The sequence below is a fragment of the Cherax quadricarinatus genome, chromosome 3 (assembly GCF_038502225.1).
Source record: "Cherax quadricarinatus isolate ZL_2023a chromosome 3, ASM3850222v1, whole genome shotgun sequence".
NCBI classification, from domain to species: domain Eukaryota; kingdom Metazoa; phylum Arthropoda; class Malacostraca; order Decapoda; family Parastacidae; genus Cherax; species Cherax quadricarinatus.
The window spans coordinates 26,116,810-26,136,139 of record NC_091294.1 but is presented as its reverse complement, the minus strand read 5'-3'; the positions used below and the strand labels follow the sequence as shown (position 1 = coordinate 26,136,139).

At 44.2% G+C, this 19,330-nt stretch overlaps 1 protein-coding gene across 1 annotated transcript in view; it reads right to left on the bottom strand.

The window, feature by feature from the left end:
• Positions 1-211: 211 nt before the first annotated feature.
• LOC128684084 (uncharacterized) overlaps positions 212-19,330 on the bottom strand; it is a 36,175-nt gene continuing 17,056 nt past the window's right edge. The window contains exons 3-7 of the mRNA XM_070093568.1: positions 11,850-12,011; positions 9,757-10,110; positions 1,689-1,832; positions 1,358-1,477; positions 212-619 (exon numbers count right to left, since the gene is read on the bottom strand). Of these exons, the coding sequence (XP_069949669.1) occupies positions 377-619; positions 1,358-1,477; positions 1,689-1,832; positions 9,757-10,110; positions 11,850-12,011 (1,023 nt within the window). The 3' untranslated portion in view covers positions 212-376. The remainder of the gene's footprint in view (positions 620-1,357; positions 1,478-1,688; positions 1,833-9,756; positions 10,111-11,849; positions 12,012-19,330) is intronic.

Genomic DNA, 19,330 nt, shown 5'->3' with positions numbered 1-19,330 from the left:
CTCTCAGCCACTTAGAGTTTTTTTCCAGCAAAGTTCTTGCTCTACGCTCTAGATAAACCCAGTTCCAATCTAGGGCAGAAGAGAGAGAGAGAGAGAGAGAGAGAGAGAGAGACAGACAGACAGACAGACAGACAGACAGACAGAGAGAGAGAGAGAGAGAGAGAGAGAGAGAGAGAGAGAGAGAGAGAGAGAGAAAGAGAGACAGACAGACAGAGACGGAGAGAGACAGAGACGGAGAGAGAGAGAGAGAGAGAGAGAGAGAGAGAGAGAGAGAGAGAGAGAGAAAGAGAGAGAGAGAGAGAGAGAGAGAGAGAGAGAGAGAGAGAGAGAGAGAGAGAGAGAGAGAGGGAGGGAGGGAGTAAACGCTGGAAGGAGACTAGAACATCTGTAAGTCATCGACGGAATCCGCTCCTACAAGAACGGTCATAAGAACGTCGATACCAGAGCTCCTGCCTCCTTCATCAGGAAGGGCCGAGAGGTCGAAGTAGGCGAGGTTGCTCCTGAGGTCGTGCTTGAAACACGAGGCCAAGCGTAACTTCCTCTCGCACTTGAGGAAGGCCAGGAATCTTTGCAGTTTCCAGGGGAGTGGAGTCTTGAGTTTCTCCACTGGAAGACACTCCTGGAGCGACACACAGAAACCAGGGGCTGGTGTTAGCATTTTGTAATTAGAAAAATGTGGAATATATGAGCGAATGGAAGGAATGGTCATAAGTGAACATCTGGTTAGATGCATAGAAAGAATAATAAATAAATGGAGAAATTATATAGATGAAAAGAGAGATTAATTTTAGCATTTTACATTCATATACAGTTTTGATGAATCAGATTTTATGTTAAAGAATGAAATAAATTTGAACAAAAGGAATTGGAGAGATAGAGAGAGAGAGAGAGAGAGAGAGAGAGAGAGAGAGAGAGAGAGAGAGAGAGAGAGAGAGAGAGAGAGAGAGAGAGAGAGAGAGAGAGAGAGAGAGAGAGAGAGAGAGAGAGGTGAGAAAGAGAATGATAAGCGGTATACAATACTGACGAGCTGAAAAAAAGACATCCAACACTTGGCTGTTTTTCTTCAGTTAAGGGACTGACCGCTTATGGGAATCACCATCAAAAATTACCTCTCTGTTTTTTCTACCGTCTCTACTGTTATAATCGCTTCTACTCGACTGAAGAAGTCTGCCACGCAGGCGAAATGTTTGAAAAATGAAGACACCTAAATGTTTCACACCTGTCTTAGTAATTACATGTTTTTTATCTTTAAATTCTTTCACCGGCGGCCGGGAACTTGCTCCGCGGTCCAGGGAAATGAGAACCACAACTCTGGATATCCTCAGTCAAGAAAGAGAGTAAGAGAGTCAGTCCCTACCGTGAAAGCTCTACAGAAGTTGACACCGTCGGCCAGGTCGGCCCTGAGGAGCTGATCCACAGGTCTGGTGTTGTAGTAGTTGAAGAACGAGTCGAACTTAATGTTCAAATCACCGTCGATCTGAAGAAAAATATTTACAATAAAAGTTCAATTCGACTGATATATTTCAAGAAAAAAAATAAGTGAAACTATTAGTAGAGAAAATATAATAGAATATAAATTTAGTACAAAGAGAAGAGAAATTAAAAAGATAGATGCAGCCGTCGACAGGCTTTAAATTCCACTAAGGAACTACTGGTGCCTCAGCGTGTGAGGAAGGTGTGGTACTCACGGCGTTGACAGAGGCGGCCACACAGGTGAGGTTGCTGAGGGCAGCGTTGACCACACTGAAGGAATGACCCAGCAGGTGGGAGTCCCACACTCGCTCCCAGGACCCACCAACACCACCACCACCAACATCACCACCAGGAAACACCTGTCACCAGTTGTGAAGGTAGACTTTATTATTGTTATTATTATTAGTTTAGTTAACATTGCTTTTATAATTATTATTGTCAATGTGTAGGTCACACTACACATACATGTATGCATTTATGTATACACACTCATCTGATTTTTCTTTGATTTTATCTTAATAGTTCTTGTTCTTTTTAGTTTTCCTTTTATATCCATGAGAAGTGGAATAAGAATCTTTCCTCCGTAAGCCATGCGTGTTGTAAAAGTCAATTAAAATGCCTGGAGCAATGGGCTAATAACTCCTTTTCCCGTATAACTTACTAAAATGAAAAAGAAGAAAACCGTCAAAGTGGGATGTTTGAATGTGCGCGGATGTTGTGTGAATAAGCAAGAGATGATTGTGGATGTTATGAATGAAAAGAAGCTGGATGTGTTGGCTCTAAGTGAAACAAAGCCGAAGGGGGTGGGAGAGTTTCAGTGGGGAGAAATAAATGGGATTAGATCAGGGGTTTCTAACAGATTTAGAGCTAAGGAAGGAGTAGCAATAATGTTGAATGATAAGTTATGGCAGAAAAAGAAGGAATACAAATTCAAGGATTATGTGGCGTAATATAAGGGTTAGATGTGAAAAGTAGGTTATAGTAAGTGCTTATGCACCTGGAGAAGAAAGAGGTGTAGAGGAGAGAGAGAGCGAACGAGAGAGAGAGAGAGAGAGAGAGAGAGAGAGAGAGAGAGAGAGAGAGAGAGAGAGAGAGAGAGAGAGAGAGAGAGAGAGAGAGAGAGAGAGAGAGAGATTCAAAATCAAATTCAAATTCAAACTTTATTCTCTATAAGTATTACAATGCTGAGTTTACAGAATTTGGTTATTGTGTGGTTTACATGTAGTAAAATAATAATTACAGAGTGTACCACTAGAACGCCTAGCATGGCTAGGCATTTCGGGCAGACATATTAAATCTTAGGTTTAAAATGTTACAAAATTATGAGATAAGTTGGTATTATGGCTAAGTGACTAAATACTAGTTGTGAGTTTAGCAATGTGAATGCTTTTGTTTTGGCACTATACATAGTTTCAGTATTGGAGTATCACAGGCCAACTTATGACTAGCTAAGATTCATTATTTTGAGATTGAGATTGATATTTCTGTTTATGGTCAAATGGGTGAGTGAGTGTAAGTGTGAACCACCAGGTGGTATTCGTATTATTAGTTGACAGGGTGTATCAGGGAGATAAGATGCCCCACTTTCTTGGTTTGCCTGCCCCCTCCCCTCTCATCTTCGACTGCTTGACAGAATAGAGAACAGAGCAAGACATCTCATCTCTCGCCTGGACCCATCCTGGATAGATCTGTCATTTCAGCAGAGCCTTCAACACAGGAGGGATGTGGGTGGCCTTACTGTTATGTACAAGGCAAATATTGTCAAAGTACCACACTTGGATCCACTTCGAGGACAGCGTGAAACAAGCTTTTATGCCACAAGACGGGCAGAAAGCAGCAACTTCACTCTGGCTGTACCCTTCTCCAGAGCATCACTCCATCTGAGATCCTATATACCCAGGATGACTCGAGTATGGAACACATTCGTACAGCATAATGATGTCAACTAGATAACGTCAGTTGATCAAATGAAAATGCTGGCCCACAGATGGCTCCAACTTCATCCTGTTCCCTACTTGTATGTCTCATAACAATAAAAATGCTTTCAAATAAGCTGATGTAGGTAACAGCTCTTAGCTTGCCAATAAAGTTAGGAATCCTTAACCTGTAAATAGCTTGTCAATAAAACTAGGGATCCTTAACCTTGCCAAACCCTGTGTAAAAAAAAAAAAAAAAAAATAGAGAGATTTTGGGAAATGTTGAGTGAGTGCGTGGGAAGTTTTGAACCAAGTGTGAGAGTACTTGTGGTTGGGGATCTCAGTGCTAAAGTGGGTAAAAATGTTGTAGAGGAGGTTTGGTAATAAGTAATACATATTTTATGAAGAAGAGGATAAATAAGTATACAATGTATGATATAGCACGTAATGAAAGTAGTTTGTTAGATTATGTATTTGTGGATAAAAGGTTGATGGGTAGGCTCCAGGATGTACACATTCATGGAGGGGCAACTGATATATTGGATCATTATTTAGTTGTAGCTACAGTTAGAGTAAGAGGTAGATGGGACAAAAGGAAAATGGCAACAGCAAGTAAGAGGGAGGTGAAAGTGTATAAACTTAGGGAGGAGGAAGTTCTGGTGAAATATAAGCAACTATTGGCAGAAAGGTGGGCTAGTGCAAGTATGAGTAGTGGGGGGGAGGGTTGAAGAGGGTTGGAATAGTTTTAAAAATGCAGTATTAGAATGTGGGGCAGAAAGTTGTAGTTATAGGAGGGTGGGGGCAGGAGGAAAGAGGAGTGATTGGTGAGATGACGAGGTAAAGAGTACAATAAAAGAGAAAAAAAGGTATCTTATGAGAGGTTTTTACAAAGCAGAAGTGATATAAGAAAGGCAGAGTATACAGAGAGTCAAAAAAAGGTGAAGACACTGGTGAGAGAGTGCAAAATGAGAGGAAATGATAGAGTGGGAGAGGCACTGTCAAGAAATTTTGCTGAGAATAAGAAAAAAAATTGGAGATAAACAAGTTAAGAAAGCCTAGGGAACGAATAGATTTGTCAGTTAAAAACAGAGTAGAGGAGTTAGTAGATGGAGAACTGGAGGTATTGGGTAGATGGTGAGAATATTTTGAGGAACTTTTAATTGTCGATGAAGAAACGGAGGCAGAAATTTCATGCACTGTCCAGGGAGGTATAATATCTTTTAGGAGTGAAGAAGACCAATATGTGAGTGTGTGGGAGGTGCGTGAGGCATCACGTAGAATGAAAGGGGGTAAAGCAGCTGGAACTGACGGAATCATGACAAATGTTAAAAGCAGGGGGATATAGTGTTGGAGTGGTTGGTATTTTTATTTAATAAATGTATGAAAGAGGGGAAGGTACCTAGGGATTGGCAGAAAGAGTGAATAAAAGGAAGGGGGACAACAGAGATTGTAAAAAATATAGGGGAATAAGTTTACTAAGTATACCAGGTAAAGTGTATGCTAGGGCTGTTACTGAAAGAATTAGAGGTAAGACAAAGAGCAGGATTGCAAATGAACAAGGAAGCTTTAGAATGGGTAGGGGATGTGTAGATCAAGTGTTTTCACTGAAGCATATATGTGAACAGTAGATGAAGGTTGGGAAGTTTTCATTGCATTTATGGATTTAGAAAAGGCATATATAGAGTGAATATGGGAACAATGTGACATGCTGCAAGTGTACGGAATAGGTAGTAAGTTACTAAATGCTGTAAAGAGTTTTTATGAGGATAGTGAGGCTCAGGTTAGGGTGTGTAGAAGAGAGGGAGACTACTTCCCAGTAAAATAGGTCTTAGACAGGGATGTGTGATGTCAACATGATTGTTTAATATATTTATGGATGGGGTTGTAATAGAAGTAAATGCTAGGGTGTTCGGGAGAGGGGTGGGATTAAATTATGGGGAATCAAATACAAAATTGGAGTTGACAGTTACTTTTTGCTGATGATACTATGCTTATGGGAGATTCTAAAGAAAAGTTGCAAAGGTTAGTGGACGACTTTGGGAGGGTGTGTAAAGGTAGAAAGTTGAAAGTGAACATAGAAAATAGTAAGATGATGAGGGTATCAAACGATTTAGATAAAGAAAAACTGGATATCACATTGGATAGAGGGAGTATTTAAGAAGCGTATGTTTTTTAAGATATTTGGGAGTTGACTTGTCAGTGGATGGATTTATGAAGATTGAGGTTTACCATAAAATTGATGAAGGAAAAAAGGTGAGTGGTGCATTGAGGTATATGTGGAGACAAAACGTTATGCTTGGAGGCAAGAAGGGAATGCACGAGAGCATAGTGGTACCAACGTTCTTATATGGGTGTGAAGCTTGGGTTGTGAATGCTGCAGCGAGGAGGTGGTTGGAGGCAGTGGAGATGTCGTGTATAAGGGCAATGTGTGGTGTAAATATTATACAGAGAATAATTCGTAGTGTGGAAATTAGGAGGTTAGAGGGATGGGGTAAAGAAGGTTTTGTGAGCAAGGAGCTTGGACTTACAGCAAACGTGCGTGTGTGTGTTAGATAGGAGTGAATGGAGACGAATGGTTCTTGGAACCTGACGAGTTGTTGGAGTGTGAGCAGGTAATAGTTTGCGAAGGGATTCAGGGAAACCGGTTAGCCAGACTTGAGTTCTGGAAATGGGAAGTGCAATTCCTGCACTTTAAAGGAGGGGTTTGGGATATTGGCAGTTTGGAGGGACATCTAAACTGTCGTATTTGACTGCCTCTTCAAAAACAGTGATTATGTTTGAGTGATGGTGTAAGTATTGAATGGTGAAGAAAGTTTATTCTATCTTTTGGGGTTTTCCTTTCCTTTTGGCCCCTGTGGGAAACGGCCGAAGCTTTAAATATATATATATATATATATATATATATATATATATATATATATATATATATATATATATATATATATATATATATATATAGAATCAAACTTTATATAAAAAATAGTATTGATTATAATATGAATATAAGTCTAGGATTATATAAACAGATTCATTTATCATACTTAAAAATTGTGAGAATTATAAGATATTTTGAGGAATTCACTTTTATGTGTCTTGTCACTCTCATTTTGGCAAAAAGTTGAGAACAAGATGAGATGTATTACTACTGCATTACGACTGCTGGCCCACACTCATTGAGATGAGAAACACCTCATATACATACATATATATATATATATATATATATATATATATATATATATATATATATATATATATATATATATATATATATATATATATATATATATATATTGCTCTACCAGCTTTCCTATCCTCTTCCATTGCATCAAACGAGTTGATAAGACAAATTCTTCCTGACACCCTCAATGACTCAGCAGGAATAGAAGACCCTAGCTATGCCAGTGCCATCACCGAATGGGAGACTCTTGCTGCTCCAGCACCAAACCCTAGTGCAGCACTGGCTCACAAACAGTCAAGCTGGGATGGCCCAATTGCTGAAAAGGTGCTTGCCAACATGCTCAGGGCTACAACATCAGATAGGGAGATTGCCCGTCTCCAGGCTGTGAGTGCACCTCACTCCGGGACTTCCTCCAAACAGTTCCCATATTGCAGTGGCTCTGCGCCTTGCTGCCCCAATTCACACAGAATATATGTGTATTTGCGGCGAAGTGCAAGCAGACCAATACGGTCTACATGGTCTTAACTGTTCCAAAACCAAGGGCTGGCATGCAAGACACAATGACGTCAACGACATCATTAAGAGAACCCTTGCTACAGCTGGATGCCCTGCCGAGAGGGAGCCACGATCACTTGCAGCAAACAATACCCACAACCCAGCAAACCGCCCCGACGGGATCACCATCTATCCTTGGAAGAATGGCAAGCTCTTAGCATGGGACTATACCTGTGTGTCCACACTGGCTGACACCTATATCCATCACAGTGTGGGGCGACAGGGAGGAGCTGCTGACCACAGGGAGGAGTACAAGATCAGCAAGTACAGGGGCATTAGCCAACAGTATCAATTTGTCCCAGTGGGATCAGAGACCTTGGGATCATGGGGAAAAAATGCCACACGTTTCCTTAAAGAATTGGGTTCCAGACTCATCGACACCATCAGGGACCCAAGGGCAGCCACTTTCATGTTCCAGCGCCTCAGCGTCGCCATCCAGAGGGGAAACGCTTGCTGCATACTTGGCTCGCGTCCATCCTCGGAGGAGCTGGAGGAAATTTATGATCTTTGATACATTGTGCCATTGTATTCATGTTTATGTTTTTTCTGTAAATGTATTTTGTTTATTAATAAATGTTCACATAGAATAAAAAAATATATAGGGGGTGGTAGGAGAAGAAAATATTCAAACAGCTCCGGGGAGAACCTTCAGTTTTCCCTGAGGTACGTTTATTGTCTTCTCTGAGGATGAGGGTCCCCATTCCAGCTATAGAGGTGGTACTTCCCTATATTTATATATATATATATATATATAATATATATATATATATATATATATATATATATATATATATATATATATATATATATATATATATATACATACATACATACATACATATATATCATATACATACCATATCATAAAAATCTTTGAAAGGGTCCTAAGAAGCAAGATCACCACCCATCTAGAAACCCATCAGTTACACAACCCAGGGCAACATGGGTTTAGAACAGGTCGCTCCTGTCTGTCTCAACTATTGGATCACTACGACAAGGTCCTAAATGCACTAGAACATAAAAAGAATGCTGATGTAATATATACAGACTTTGCAAAAGCCTTCGACAAGTGTGACCATGGCGTAATAGCACACAAAATGCGTGCTAAAGGGATAACAGGAAAAGTCGGTCGATGGATCTATAATTTCCTCACTAACAGAACACAGAGAGTAGTCGTCAACAGAGTAAAGTCCGAGGCAGCTACGGTGAAAAGCTCTGTTCCACAAGGCACAGTACTCGCTCCCATCTTGTTCCTCATCCTCATATCCGACATAGACAAGGATGTCAGCCACAGCACCGTGTCTTCCTTTGCAGATGACACCCGAATCTGTATGACAGTGCCTTCCATTGCAGACACTGCAAGGCTCCAGGCGGACATCAACCGAATCTTTCAGTTGGCTGCAGAAAACAATATGAAGTTCAACGATGAGAAATTTCAATTACTCAGATATGGTAAACACGAGGAAATTAAATCTTCATCAGAGTACAAAACAAATTCTGGCCACAAAATAGAGCGAAACATCTACGTCAAAGACCTGGGAGTGATCATGTCAGAGGATCTCACCTTCAAGGACCATAACATTGTATCAATCGCATCTGCTAGAAAAATGACAGGATGGATAATGAGAACCTTCAAAACTAGGGAGGCCAAGCCCATGATGACACTCTTCAGGTCACTTGTTCTATCTAGGCTGGAATATTGCTGCACACTAACAGCATCTTTCAAGGCAGGTGAAATTGCTGACCTAGAAAATGTACAGAGAACCTTCACGGCGCGCTTAACGGAGATAAAACACCTCAATTACTGGGAGCGCTTGAGGTTCCTGAACCTGTATTCCCTGGAACGCAGGCGGGAGAGATACATGATTATATACACCTGGAAAATCCTAGAGGGACTAGTACCGAACTTGCACACGAAAATCACTCACTACGAAAGCAAAAGACTTGGCAGACGATGCAACATCCCCCCAATGAAAAGCAGGGGTGTCACTAGCACGTTAAGAGACCATACAATAAGTGTCAGGGACCCGAGACTGTTCAACTGCCTCCCAGCACACATAAGGGGGATTACCAACAGACCCCTGGCAGTCTTCAAGCTGGCACTGGACAAGCACCTAAAGTCGGTTCCTGACCAGCCGGGCTGTGGCTCGTACGTTGGTTTGCGTGCAGCCAGCAGCAACAGCCTGGTTGATCAGGCTCTGATCCACCAGGAGGCCTGGTCACAGACCGGTCCGCGGGGGCGTTGACCCCCGGAACTCTCTGCAGGTAAACTCCAGGTATATATATATATATATATATATATATATATATATATATATATATATATATATATATATATATATATATATATATATATATATATATATATATATATATATATATATATATATATATATATATATATATATATATATATATATATATATATATATATATATTTAAAACTTCGGCCGTTTCCCACAGGGGCCAAAAGGAAAGGAAAACCCCAAAAGATAGAATAAACTTTCTTCACTATTCAATACTTACACCATCACTCATACATAATCACTGTTTTTGAAGAGGCAGTCAAATACGACAGTATGTTGATTCAATAGTTTCTGTTGACCTAGTTAGATCCGTTAAGGTGCTTACCTGCTGAGGTGGACTCTGGTAGATGGGGGGGCGGTAAGATGTATCAGGAAAGATGATAGGCCTTCCTGACTGGGTGCCCAGGTTGATCTGGGTGTTGGGCACTCTAGAGGGTCGGGGATAGACTTGGGCACTGGACTCTCGCGGTTGTCTGGAATAAGTAACCTGGTCATAGGCTGGGAGTCGTTTATCGTCGCCGTCGCCTAAGTCGTCTCGCTGTTGTCGTGGGTCCTCGAAGGAGATGGAGAGCGGCATCCTAGAGGAGTGGTGACGACGTCCTTGACCGAAGTCGTCGCGGATGGAGTTCGGGTTGTAGTTGAAGATTCGGTCATCACTGGTGTCAGTCGCCACGGTGTTCTGCAGGACCCAAGACTAGGCTAGGTGAGTATATTTGATTCTTTTTGGGTGTATATGCACTGAAAGATGTGTATTTCTGGGTGTATATGCACTGAGAAGTGTGCATTTCTGGGTGTATATGCACTTAGAGGTGTGTATTTCTGAGTATATATGTACTGAATGGACTGAAAGGTGTATATCACTGAGGACATATGCATTCAGAGGCGTGTATATCAGAGTGTATATGAAATACGTTGTGCAAATATATGGAAGAAAGAATGATTCTCGCACTTATCGGCTCAGTAGAGTAAGACACTCACCTACTCAGTAGAGTAAGACACTCACACTCACCTGCTCAGTAGAGTAAGACACTCACCTGCTCAGTAGAGTAAGACACTCACACACACCTGCTCAGTAGAGTAAGACACTCACCTGCTCAGTAGAGTAAGACACTCACACTCACCTGCTCAGTAGAGTAAGACACTCACACTCACCTGCTCAGTAGAGTAATACACTCACATTCACCTGCTCAGTAGAGTAAGACACTCACACTCACCTGCTCAGTAGAGTAAGACACTCACAATCACCTGCTCAGTAGAGTAAGAAACTCACACTCACCTGCTCAGTAGAGTAAGATACTCACCTGCTCAGTAGAGTAAGACACTCACCTGCTCAGTAGAGTAAGACACTCACACTCACCTGCTCAGTAGAGTAAGACACTCACAATCACCTGCTCAGTAGAGTAAGACACTCACACTCACCTGCTCAGTAGAGTAAGACACTCACACTCACCTGCTCAGTAGAGTAAGACACACACACTCACCTGCTCAGTAGAGTAAGACACTCACACTCACCTGCTCAGTAGAGTAAGACACTCACACACACCTGCTCAGTAGAGTAAGACACTCACCTGCTCAGTAGAGTAAGACACTCACACTCACCTGCTCAGTAGAGTAAGACACTCACACTCACCTGCTCAGTAGAGTAAGACACTCACATTCACCTGCTCAGTAGAGTAAGACACTCACACTCACCTGTTCAGTAGAGTAAGACACACACACTCACCTGCTCAGTAGAGTAAGACACTCACCTCCTCAGTAGAGTAAGACACTCACACTCACCTGCTCAGTAGAGTAAGACACTCACCTGCTCAGTAGAGTAAGACACTCACCTGCTCAGTAGAGTAAGACACACACACTCACCTGCTCAGTAGAGTAAGACACTCACACTCACCTGCTCAGTAGAGTAAGACACACACACTCACCTGCTCAGTAGAGTAAGACACTCACACTCACCTGCTCAGTAGAGTAAGACACTCACACTCACCTGCTCAGGAGAGTAAGACACACACACTCACCTGCTCAGTAGAATAAGACACTCACACTCACCTGCTCAGTAGAGTAAGACACTCACACTCACCTGCTCAGTAGAGTAAGACACTCACACTCACCTGCTCAGTAGAGTAAGACACTCACACTCACCTGCTCAGTAGAGTAAGACACTCACACTCACCTGCTCAGTAGAGTAAGACACTCACACTAACCTGCTCAGTAGAGTAAGACACTCACACTCACCTGCTCAGTAGAGTAAGACACTCACACTCACCTGCTCAGTAGAGTAAGACACTCACACTCACCTGCTCAGTAGAGTAAGACACTCACACTCACCTGCTCAGTAGAGTAAGACACTCACACTAACCTGCTCAGTAGAGTAAGACACTCACACTCACCTGCTCAGTAGAGTAAGACACTCACACTCACCTGCTCAGTAGAGTAGGGGTCGTAGAAGGAGTATGAGGAGAAGGGGGAGCGTCTGCCACTCAGCAGAGGGGCAGCAGGCTGAGCGTCGCATCTACGGCGGGCTGCAGATACCTGTGTCAGGTACCTGTGGTACTCACCAGGACCCAGGCACCCGCTCATTACCTGAGACATGATACCTGTCAGCTGAGCCATGACACCTCTCAGCTCCCTGGCTGCAGTAAGCTCATACGGGCATTTATGCAGTTAGGAGGGACAGGAGATATAAAAAATGACATCACACACACAGACACACACACACACACACACACACACACACACACACACACACACACACACACACACACACACACACACACACACACACACACACACACAAATGCAAAGTCATGAAGATAGGGGAAGGGCATAGAAGACCACAGACAGAGTATAGGCTAGGTGGCCAAAGACTGCAAACCTCACTCAAGGAGAAAGATCTTGGGGTGAGTATAACACCGAGCATGTCTCCGGAAGCACACATCAATCAGATAACTGCTGCAGCATATGGGCGCCTGGCAAACCTGAGAACACCATTCAGATACCTTAGTAAGGAATCATTCAAGACACTGTACACCGTGTATGTCAGGCCCATACTGGAGTATGCAGCACCTGTTTGGAACCCGCACTTGATAAAGCACGCCAAGAAACTAGAGAAAGTACAAAGGTTTGCCACAAGGTTAGTTCCAGAGCTAAGGGGAATGTCCTATGAAGAAAGATTAAGGGAAATCGGCCTGACGACACTGGAGGACAGGAGGGTCCGGGGAGACATGATAACGACATATAAAATACTGCGTGGAATAGACAAGGTGGACAAAGACAGGATGTTCCAGGGAGGGGACACAGAAACAAGAGGCCACAATTGGAAGTTGAAGACACAAATGAGTCAGAGAGATATTAGGAAGTATTTCTTCAGTCATAGAGTTGTAAGGCAGTGGAATAGCCTAGAAAATGACGTAGTGGAGGCAGGAACCATACACAGTTTTAAGACGAGGTTTGATAAAGCTCATGGAGCGGGGAGAGAGAGGGCCCAGTAGCAACCGGTGAAGAGGCGGGGCCAGGAGCTAAGACTCGACCCCTGCAACCACAAATACACACACACACACACATACACACATTCAAAATGGTAACTAACTAACATACACTAGCTGAGGTGGCCAAAAGGGCCCACATGAGCAGGGCAAAGTTGCTGATCATGGGTGATTTTAATAACCCGAGGAGACGGTAAAGAACCCAGCGTCACATGGATGACCGGAAATATGGTGGTTTCGACATGTGGGGATGTTACATATGAAAAGCCTCTCGGAGCTAGTAATCACGTAGTCCTGAGTTTTGAATACCTTGTGGAATTAACAGTGGAAAGTGCACCAGTACGGTAAGGGGATGACACAGTCATGAGTCGAACAACTCAGGAAAACAAGTAATTGAGCAGAAAAGCCAGAAACGATTATAAATGGATGAGAAGAGAGAATCAATAACAATTTGAAAATGACATATCAAATACAGCCAAATCCAACCTCAAGTTGTTATATATCCGCATCAGGAGGAAGACAACAGCTAAAGTCCAGGTAATCAGGATGAAGAAGGAAGGAGGAGAACTTACAAGGAAAAACCAGGAAGTCTGTAAGAGGAGGTATTCTCAGAGGAGAGGTAGAGGCTACAAGCGAACCAAAGGAGTAAAGATTTGGGTAGGGTAGGTTAGGTTAGGTTAGATTAGGTTAGGTTAGGTTAGATTAGATTAGGTTAGGTTAGGTTAGGTTAGGTTAGTTTAGGTTAGGTTAGATTAGATTAGGTTAGGTTAGGTTAGGTTAGGTTAAGTAACAACGACAGAAAAGCTATAAATATATGATAAAAGATAATAAAATAAGCGAGCTGATGTGAGCAGTGTTGAGTGTCTGACTGGTGTGAGCAGTGTTGAGTGTCTGACTGGTGTGAGCAGTGTTGAGTGTCTGACTGGTGTGAGCAGTGTTCAGTGTCTGACTGGTGTGAGCAGTGTTGAGTGTCTGACTGGTGTGAGCAGTGTTGAGTGTCTGACTGGTGTGAGCAGTGTTCAGTGTCTGACTGGTGTGAGCAGTGTTGAGTGTCTGACTGGTGTGAGCAGTGTTGAGTGTCTGACTGGTGTGAGCAGTGTTCAGTGTCTGACTGGTGTGAGCAGTGTTGAGTGTCTGACTGGTGTGAGCAGTGTCCAGTGTCTGACTGGTGTGAGCAGTGTTCAGTGTCTGACTGGTGTGAGCAGTGTTCAGTGTCTGACTGGTGTGAGCAGTGTTCAGTGTCTGACTGGTGTGAGCAGTGTTCAGTGTCTGACTGGTGTGAGCAGTGTTGAGTGTCTGACTGGTGTGAGCAGTGTTCAGTGTCTGACTGGTGTGAGCAGTGTTGAGTGTCTGACTGGTGTGAGCAGTGTTCAGTGTCTGACTGGTGTGAGCAGTGTTCAGTGTCTGACTGGTGTGAGCAGTGTTCAGTGTCTGACTGGTGTGAGCAGTGTTCAGTGTCTGACTGGTGTGAGCAGTGTTCAGTGTCTGACTGGTGTGAGCAGTGTTCAGTGTCTGACTGGTGTGAGCAGTGTTCAGTGTCTGACTGGTGTGAGCAGTGTTCAGTGTCTGACTGGTGTGAGCAGTGTTGAGTGTCTGACTGGTGTGAGCAGTGTTCAGTGTCTGACTGGTGTGAGCAGTGTTCAGTGTCTGACTGGTGTGAGCAGTGTTGAGTGTCTGACTGGTGTGAGCAGTGTTCAGTGTCTGACTGGTGTGAGCAGTGTTCAGTGTCTGACTGGTGTGAGCAGTGTTGAGTGTCTGACTGGTGTGAGCAGTGTTCAGTGTCTGACTGGTGTGAGCAGTGTTGAGTGTCTGACTGGTGTGAGCAGTGTTCAGTGTCTGACTGGTGTGAGCAGTGTTCAGTGTCTGACTGGTGTGAGCAGTGTTCAGTGTCTGACTGGTGTGAGCAGTGTTCAGTGTCTGACTGGTGTGAGCAGTGTTCAGTGTCTGACTGGTGTGAGCAGTGTTCAGTGTCTGACTGGTGTGAGCAGTGTTCAGTGTCTGACTGGTGTGAGCAGTGTTCAGTGTCTGACTGGTGTGAGCAGTGTTCAGTGTCTGGCTGGTGTGAGCAGTGTTCAGTGTCTGACTGGTGTGAGCAGTGTTCAGTGTCTGACTGATGTGAGCAGTGTTCAGTGTCTGACTGGTGTGAGCAGTGTTCAGTGTCTGACTGGTGTGAGCAGTGTTCAGTGTCTGACTGGTGTGAGCAGTGTTCAGTGTCTGACTGGTGTGAGCAGTGTTCAGTGTCTGACTGGTGTGAGCAGTGTTCAGTGTCTGACTGGTGTGAGCAGTGTTCAGTGTCTGATTGGTGTGAGCAGTGTTCAGTGTCTGACTGGTGTGAGCAGTGTTGAGTGTCTGACTGGTGTGAGCAGTGTTCAGTGTCTGACTGGTGTGAGCAGTGTTGAGTGTCTGACTGGTGTGAGCAGTGTTCAGTGTCTGACTGGTGTGAGCAGTGTTCAGTGTCTGACTGGTGTGAGCAGTGTTCAGTGTCTGACTGGTGTGAGCAGTGTTCAGTGTCTGGCTGGTGTGAGCAGTGTTGAGTGTCTGACTGGTGTGAGCAGTGTTGAGTGTCTGACTGGTGTGAGCAGTGTTGAGTGTCTGACTGGTGTGAGCAGTGTTCAGTGTCTGATTGGTGTGAGCAGTGTTGAGTGTCTGACTGGTGTGAGAGTGTCTGACTGGTGTGAGCAGTGTTGAGTGTCTGACTGGTGTGAGCAGTGTTCAGTGTCTGACTGGTGTGAGCAGTGTTCAGTGTCTGACTGGTGTGAGCAGTGTTGAGTGTCTGACTGGTGTGAGCAGTGTTGAGTGTCTGACTGGTGTGAGCAGTGTTCAGTGTCTGACTGGTGTGAGCAGTGTTGAGTGTCTGACTGGTGTGAGCAGTGTTGAGTGTCTGACTGGTGTGAGCAGTGTTGAGTGTCTGACTGGTGTGAGCAGTGTTCAGTGTCTGACTGGTGTGAGCAGTGTTGAGTGTCTGACTGGTGTGAGCAGTGTTCAGTGTCTGACTGGTGTGAGCAGTGTTCAGTGTCTGACTGGTGTGAGCAGTGTTGAGTGTCTGACTGGTGTGAGCAGTGTTCAGTGTCTGACTGGTGTGAGCAGTGTTCAGTGTCTGACTGGTGTGAGCAGTGTTCAGTGTCTGACTGGTGTGAGCAGTGTTCAGTGTCTGACTGGTGTGAGCAGTGTTCAGTGTCTGACTGGTGTGAGCAGTGTTCAGTGTCTGACTGGTGTGAGCAGTGTTCAGTGTCTGACTGGTGTGAGCAGTGTTCAGTGTCTGACTGGTGTGAGCAGTGTTCAGTGTCTGACTGGTGTGAGCAGTGTTCAGTGTCTGACTGGTGTGAGCAGTGTTCAGTGTCTGACTGGTGTGAGCAGTGTTCAGTGTCTGACTGGTGTGAGCAGTGTTCAGTGTCTGACTGGTGTGAGCAGTGTTCAGTGTCTGACTGGTGTGAGCAGTGTTCAGTGTCTGACTGGTGTGAGCAGTGTTCAGTGTCTGACTGGTGTGAGCAGTGTTCAGTGTCTGACTGGTGTGAGCAGTGTTCAGTGTCTGACTGGTGTGAGCAGTGTTCAGTGTCTGACTGGTGTGAGCAGTGTTCAGTGTCTGACTGGTGTGAGCAGTGTTCAGTGTCTGACTGGTGTGAGCAGTGTTGAGTGTCTGACTGGTGTGAGCAGTGTTGAGTGTCTGACTGGTGTGAGCAGTGTTCAGTGTCTGACTGGTGTGAGCAGTGTTCAGTGTCTGACTGGTGTGAGCAGTGTTCAGTGTCTGACTGGTGTGAGCAGTGTTCAGTGTCTGACTGGTGTGAGCAGTGTTCAGTGTCTGACTGGTGTGAGCAGTGTTCAGTGTCTGACTGGTGTGAGCAGTGTTCAGTGTCTGACTGGTGTGAGCAGTGTTCAGTGTCTGACTGGTGTGAGCAGTGTTCAGTGTCTGACTGGTGTGAGCAGTGTTCAGTGTCTGACTGGTGTGAGCAGTGTTGAGTGTCTGACTGGTGTGAGCAGTGTTCAGTGTCTGACTGGTGTGAGCAGTGTTCAGTGTCTGACTGGTGTGAGCAGTGTTCAGTGTCTGACTGGTGTGAGCAGTGTTCAGTGTCTGACTGGTGTGAGCAGTGTTCAGTGTCTGACTGGTGTGAGCAGTGTTCAGTGTCTGACTGGTGTGAGCAGTGTTCAGTGTCTGACTGGTGTGAGCTATGGTGAGACTGACAAGATGTGAAAAAAGACACAAGATCGAGACATTTATGTCCTTATCTGTACATATGTGTCTCTTACTCCCTTCTTTTAACCCCACCCACCTCCCCAGCCCCCATATAACCCACCCCCATCACTTTACACAACTTTCCCACACCCATAACCTAAACCCCTACACCCTGTTACTCATCTCAGTCCCCTTCCCACCCATTTCTACGACCTTCTTCCCCTCCTTCTCCCCCTCCTTACTCCAACAATTCCCAACCACTAGACCCCAACAATTCTCTTCCAAGCAACTCGTAATAATTCTCTCCCACGGTACCCCAAGAATTCCCCACCACGTCACCCCAAGAATTCCCCACCACGTCACCCCAAGAATTCCCCACCACGTCACCCCCAGAATTCCCCACCACGTCACCCCATCAATTCCCCACGACGTCACCCCAACAATTCCCCACCACGTCACCCCCAACAATTAAGTTACAGTTTCTTCCCCAAATTCCATCCTCCGGATCCTTCCTCTTTCCCTGCACTTGAATAATGATAATAATAAAAATAATAATAATAATCTTTATTTCTAACATCAGTGATATAGAAAGCCCTTTGTTATGCAGAGTATTTCGGGCAAATTAGGTCAATTTTGTCCCCAGGATGCGACCCACACCAGTCGACTAACACCCAGGTACCCAGGTACCCAGGTACCCAGGTACCCAGGTGAACAACAGGGACAGCAGGTGTCTTAAGGAAACACGCCCTAATATTTCCACCCACACCTTGGATCAAACCACGGACCTCAGAGTATGATCTGAGTGCGCTACTAACCGAGCCACGGGGCACCTTCCCCCTCTCCTAACACCACCCATCCCCCCTTCACCCCCCTCCTCCATCCCCCCTTCACCCCCCTCCTCTCCCATCAACAAAACACCTGAACAACACCGGGTTATCTTAATTATAAAAACGTTTCACCATGCAGTGACTTTTCCACTCCATACAACCATCACATACTGCAGCCAGTGACGGGCGAAACGTCTTCATGATAATGATATACAGGTGTTACACATGTGTCTCATTCATAATTATGATAAACAGGTGTTACATATGTGTCTCATTCATAATAATGATAAACAGGTGTTACACATGTGTCTCATTCATAATAATGATAAACAGGTGTTACACATGTGTCTCATTCATAATAATGATAAACAGGTGTTACACATGTGTCTCATTCATAATAATGATAAACAGGTGTTACACATGTGTCTCATTCATAATAATGATAAACAGGTGTTACACATGTGTCTCATTCATAATAATGATAAACAGGTGTTACACATGTGTCTCATTCATAATAATGATACACAGGTGTTACACATGTGTCTCATTCATAATAATGATAAACAGGTGTTACACATGTGTCTCATTCATAATAATGATACACAGGTGTTACACATGTGTTTCATTCATAATAATGATACACAGGTGTTACACATGTGTCTCTTCCATAATAATGATACACAGGTGTTACACATGTGTTTCATTCATAATAATGATACACAGGTGTTACACATGTGTCTCTTCCATAATAATGATACACAGGTGTTACACATGTGTCTCATACATGGTAATGATACACAGGTGTTGTATATGTGTCTCATTCATAATAATGGTACACAGGTATTACACATGTGTCTCATACATGGTAATGATACACAGGTGTTTTACTTGTGTCTCATTCATCAACAGGTCTGTATTTAACTCTATTAATATAATTATATAAATGGATGCTACAAGTCCTTCTCCAGGCTCGAGCCTCCGTACATTACCATCACTTATCCTCAACCTAGGAACAATAGCAGATCAAGCAGGAACCTGAAGACAACCCTCCATGAACAGCGGGAGCCTGAAGACAACCCTCCACTAACAGCAGGAGTCTAAAGACAACCCTCCATAAACAGCAGGAGCTTGAAGACAACCCTCCATGAACAGCAGGAATCTGAAGATAACCCTCCATGAACAGCAGGAGCCTGAAGACAACCCTCCACTAACTGCAGGAGTCTAAAGACAACCCTCCATGAACAGCAGGAACCTGAAGACAACCCACCACTAACAGCAGGAGTCTAAAGACAAACCTCCATGAACAGCAGGAACCTGAAGACAACCCTCCATGAACAGCAGGAGCCTGAAGACAACCCTCCACTAACTGCAGGAGTCTAAAGACAACCCTCCATGAACAGCAGGAACCTGAAGACAACC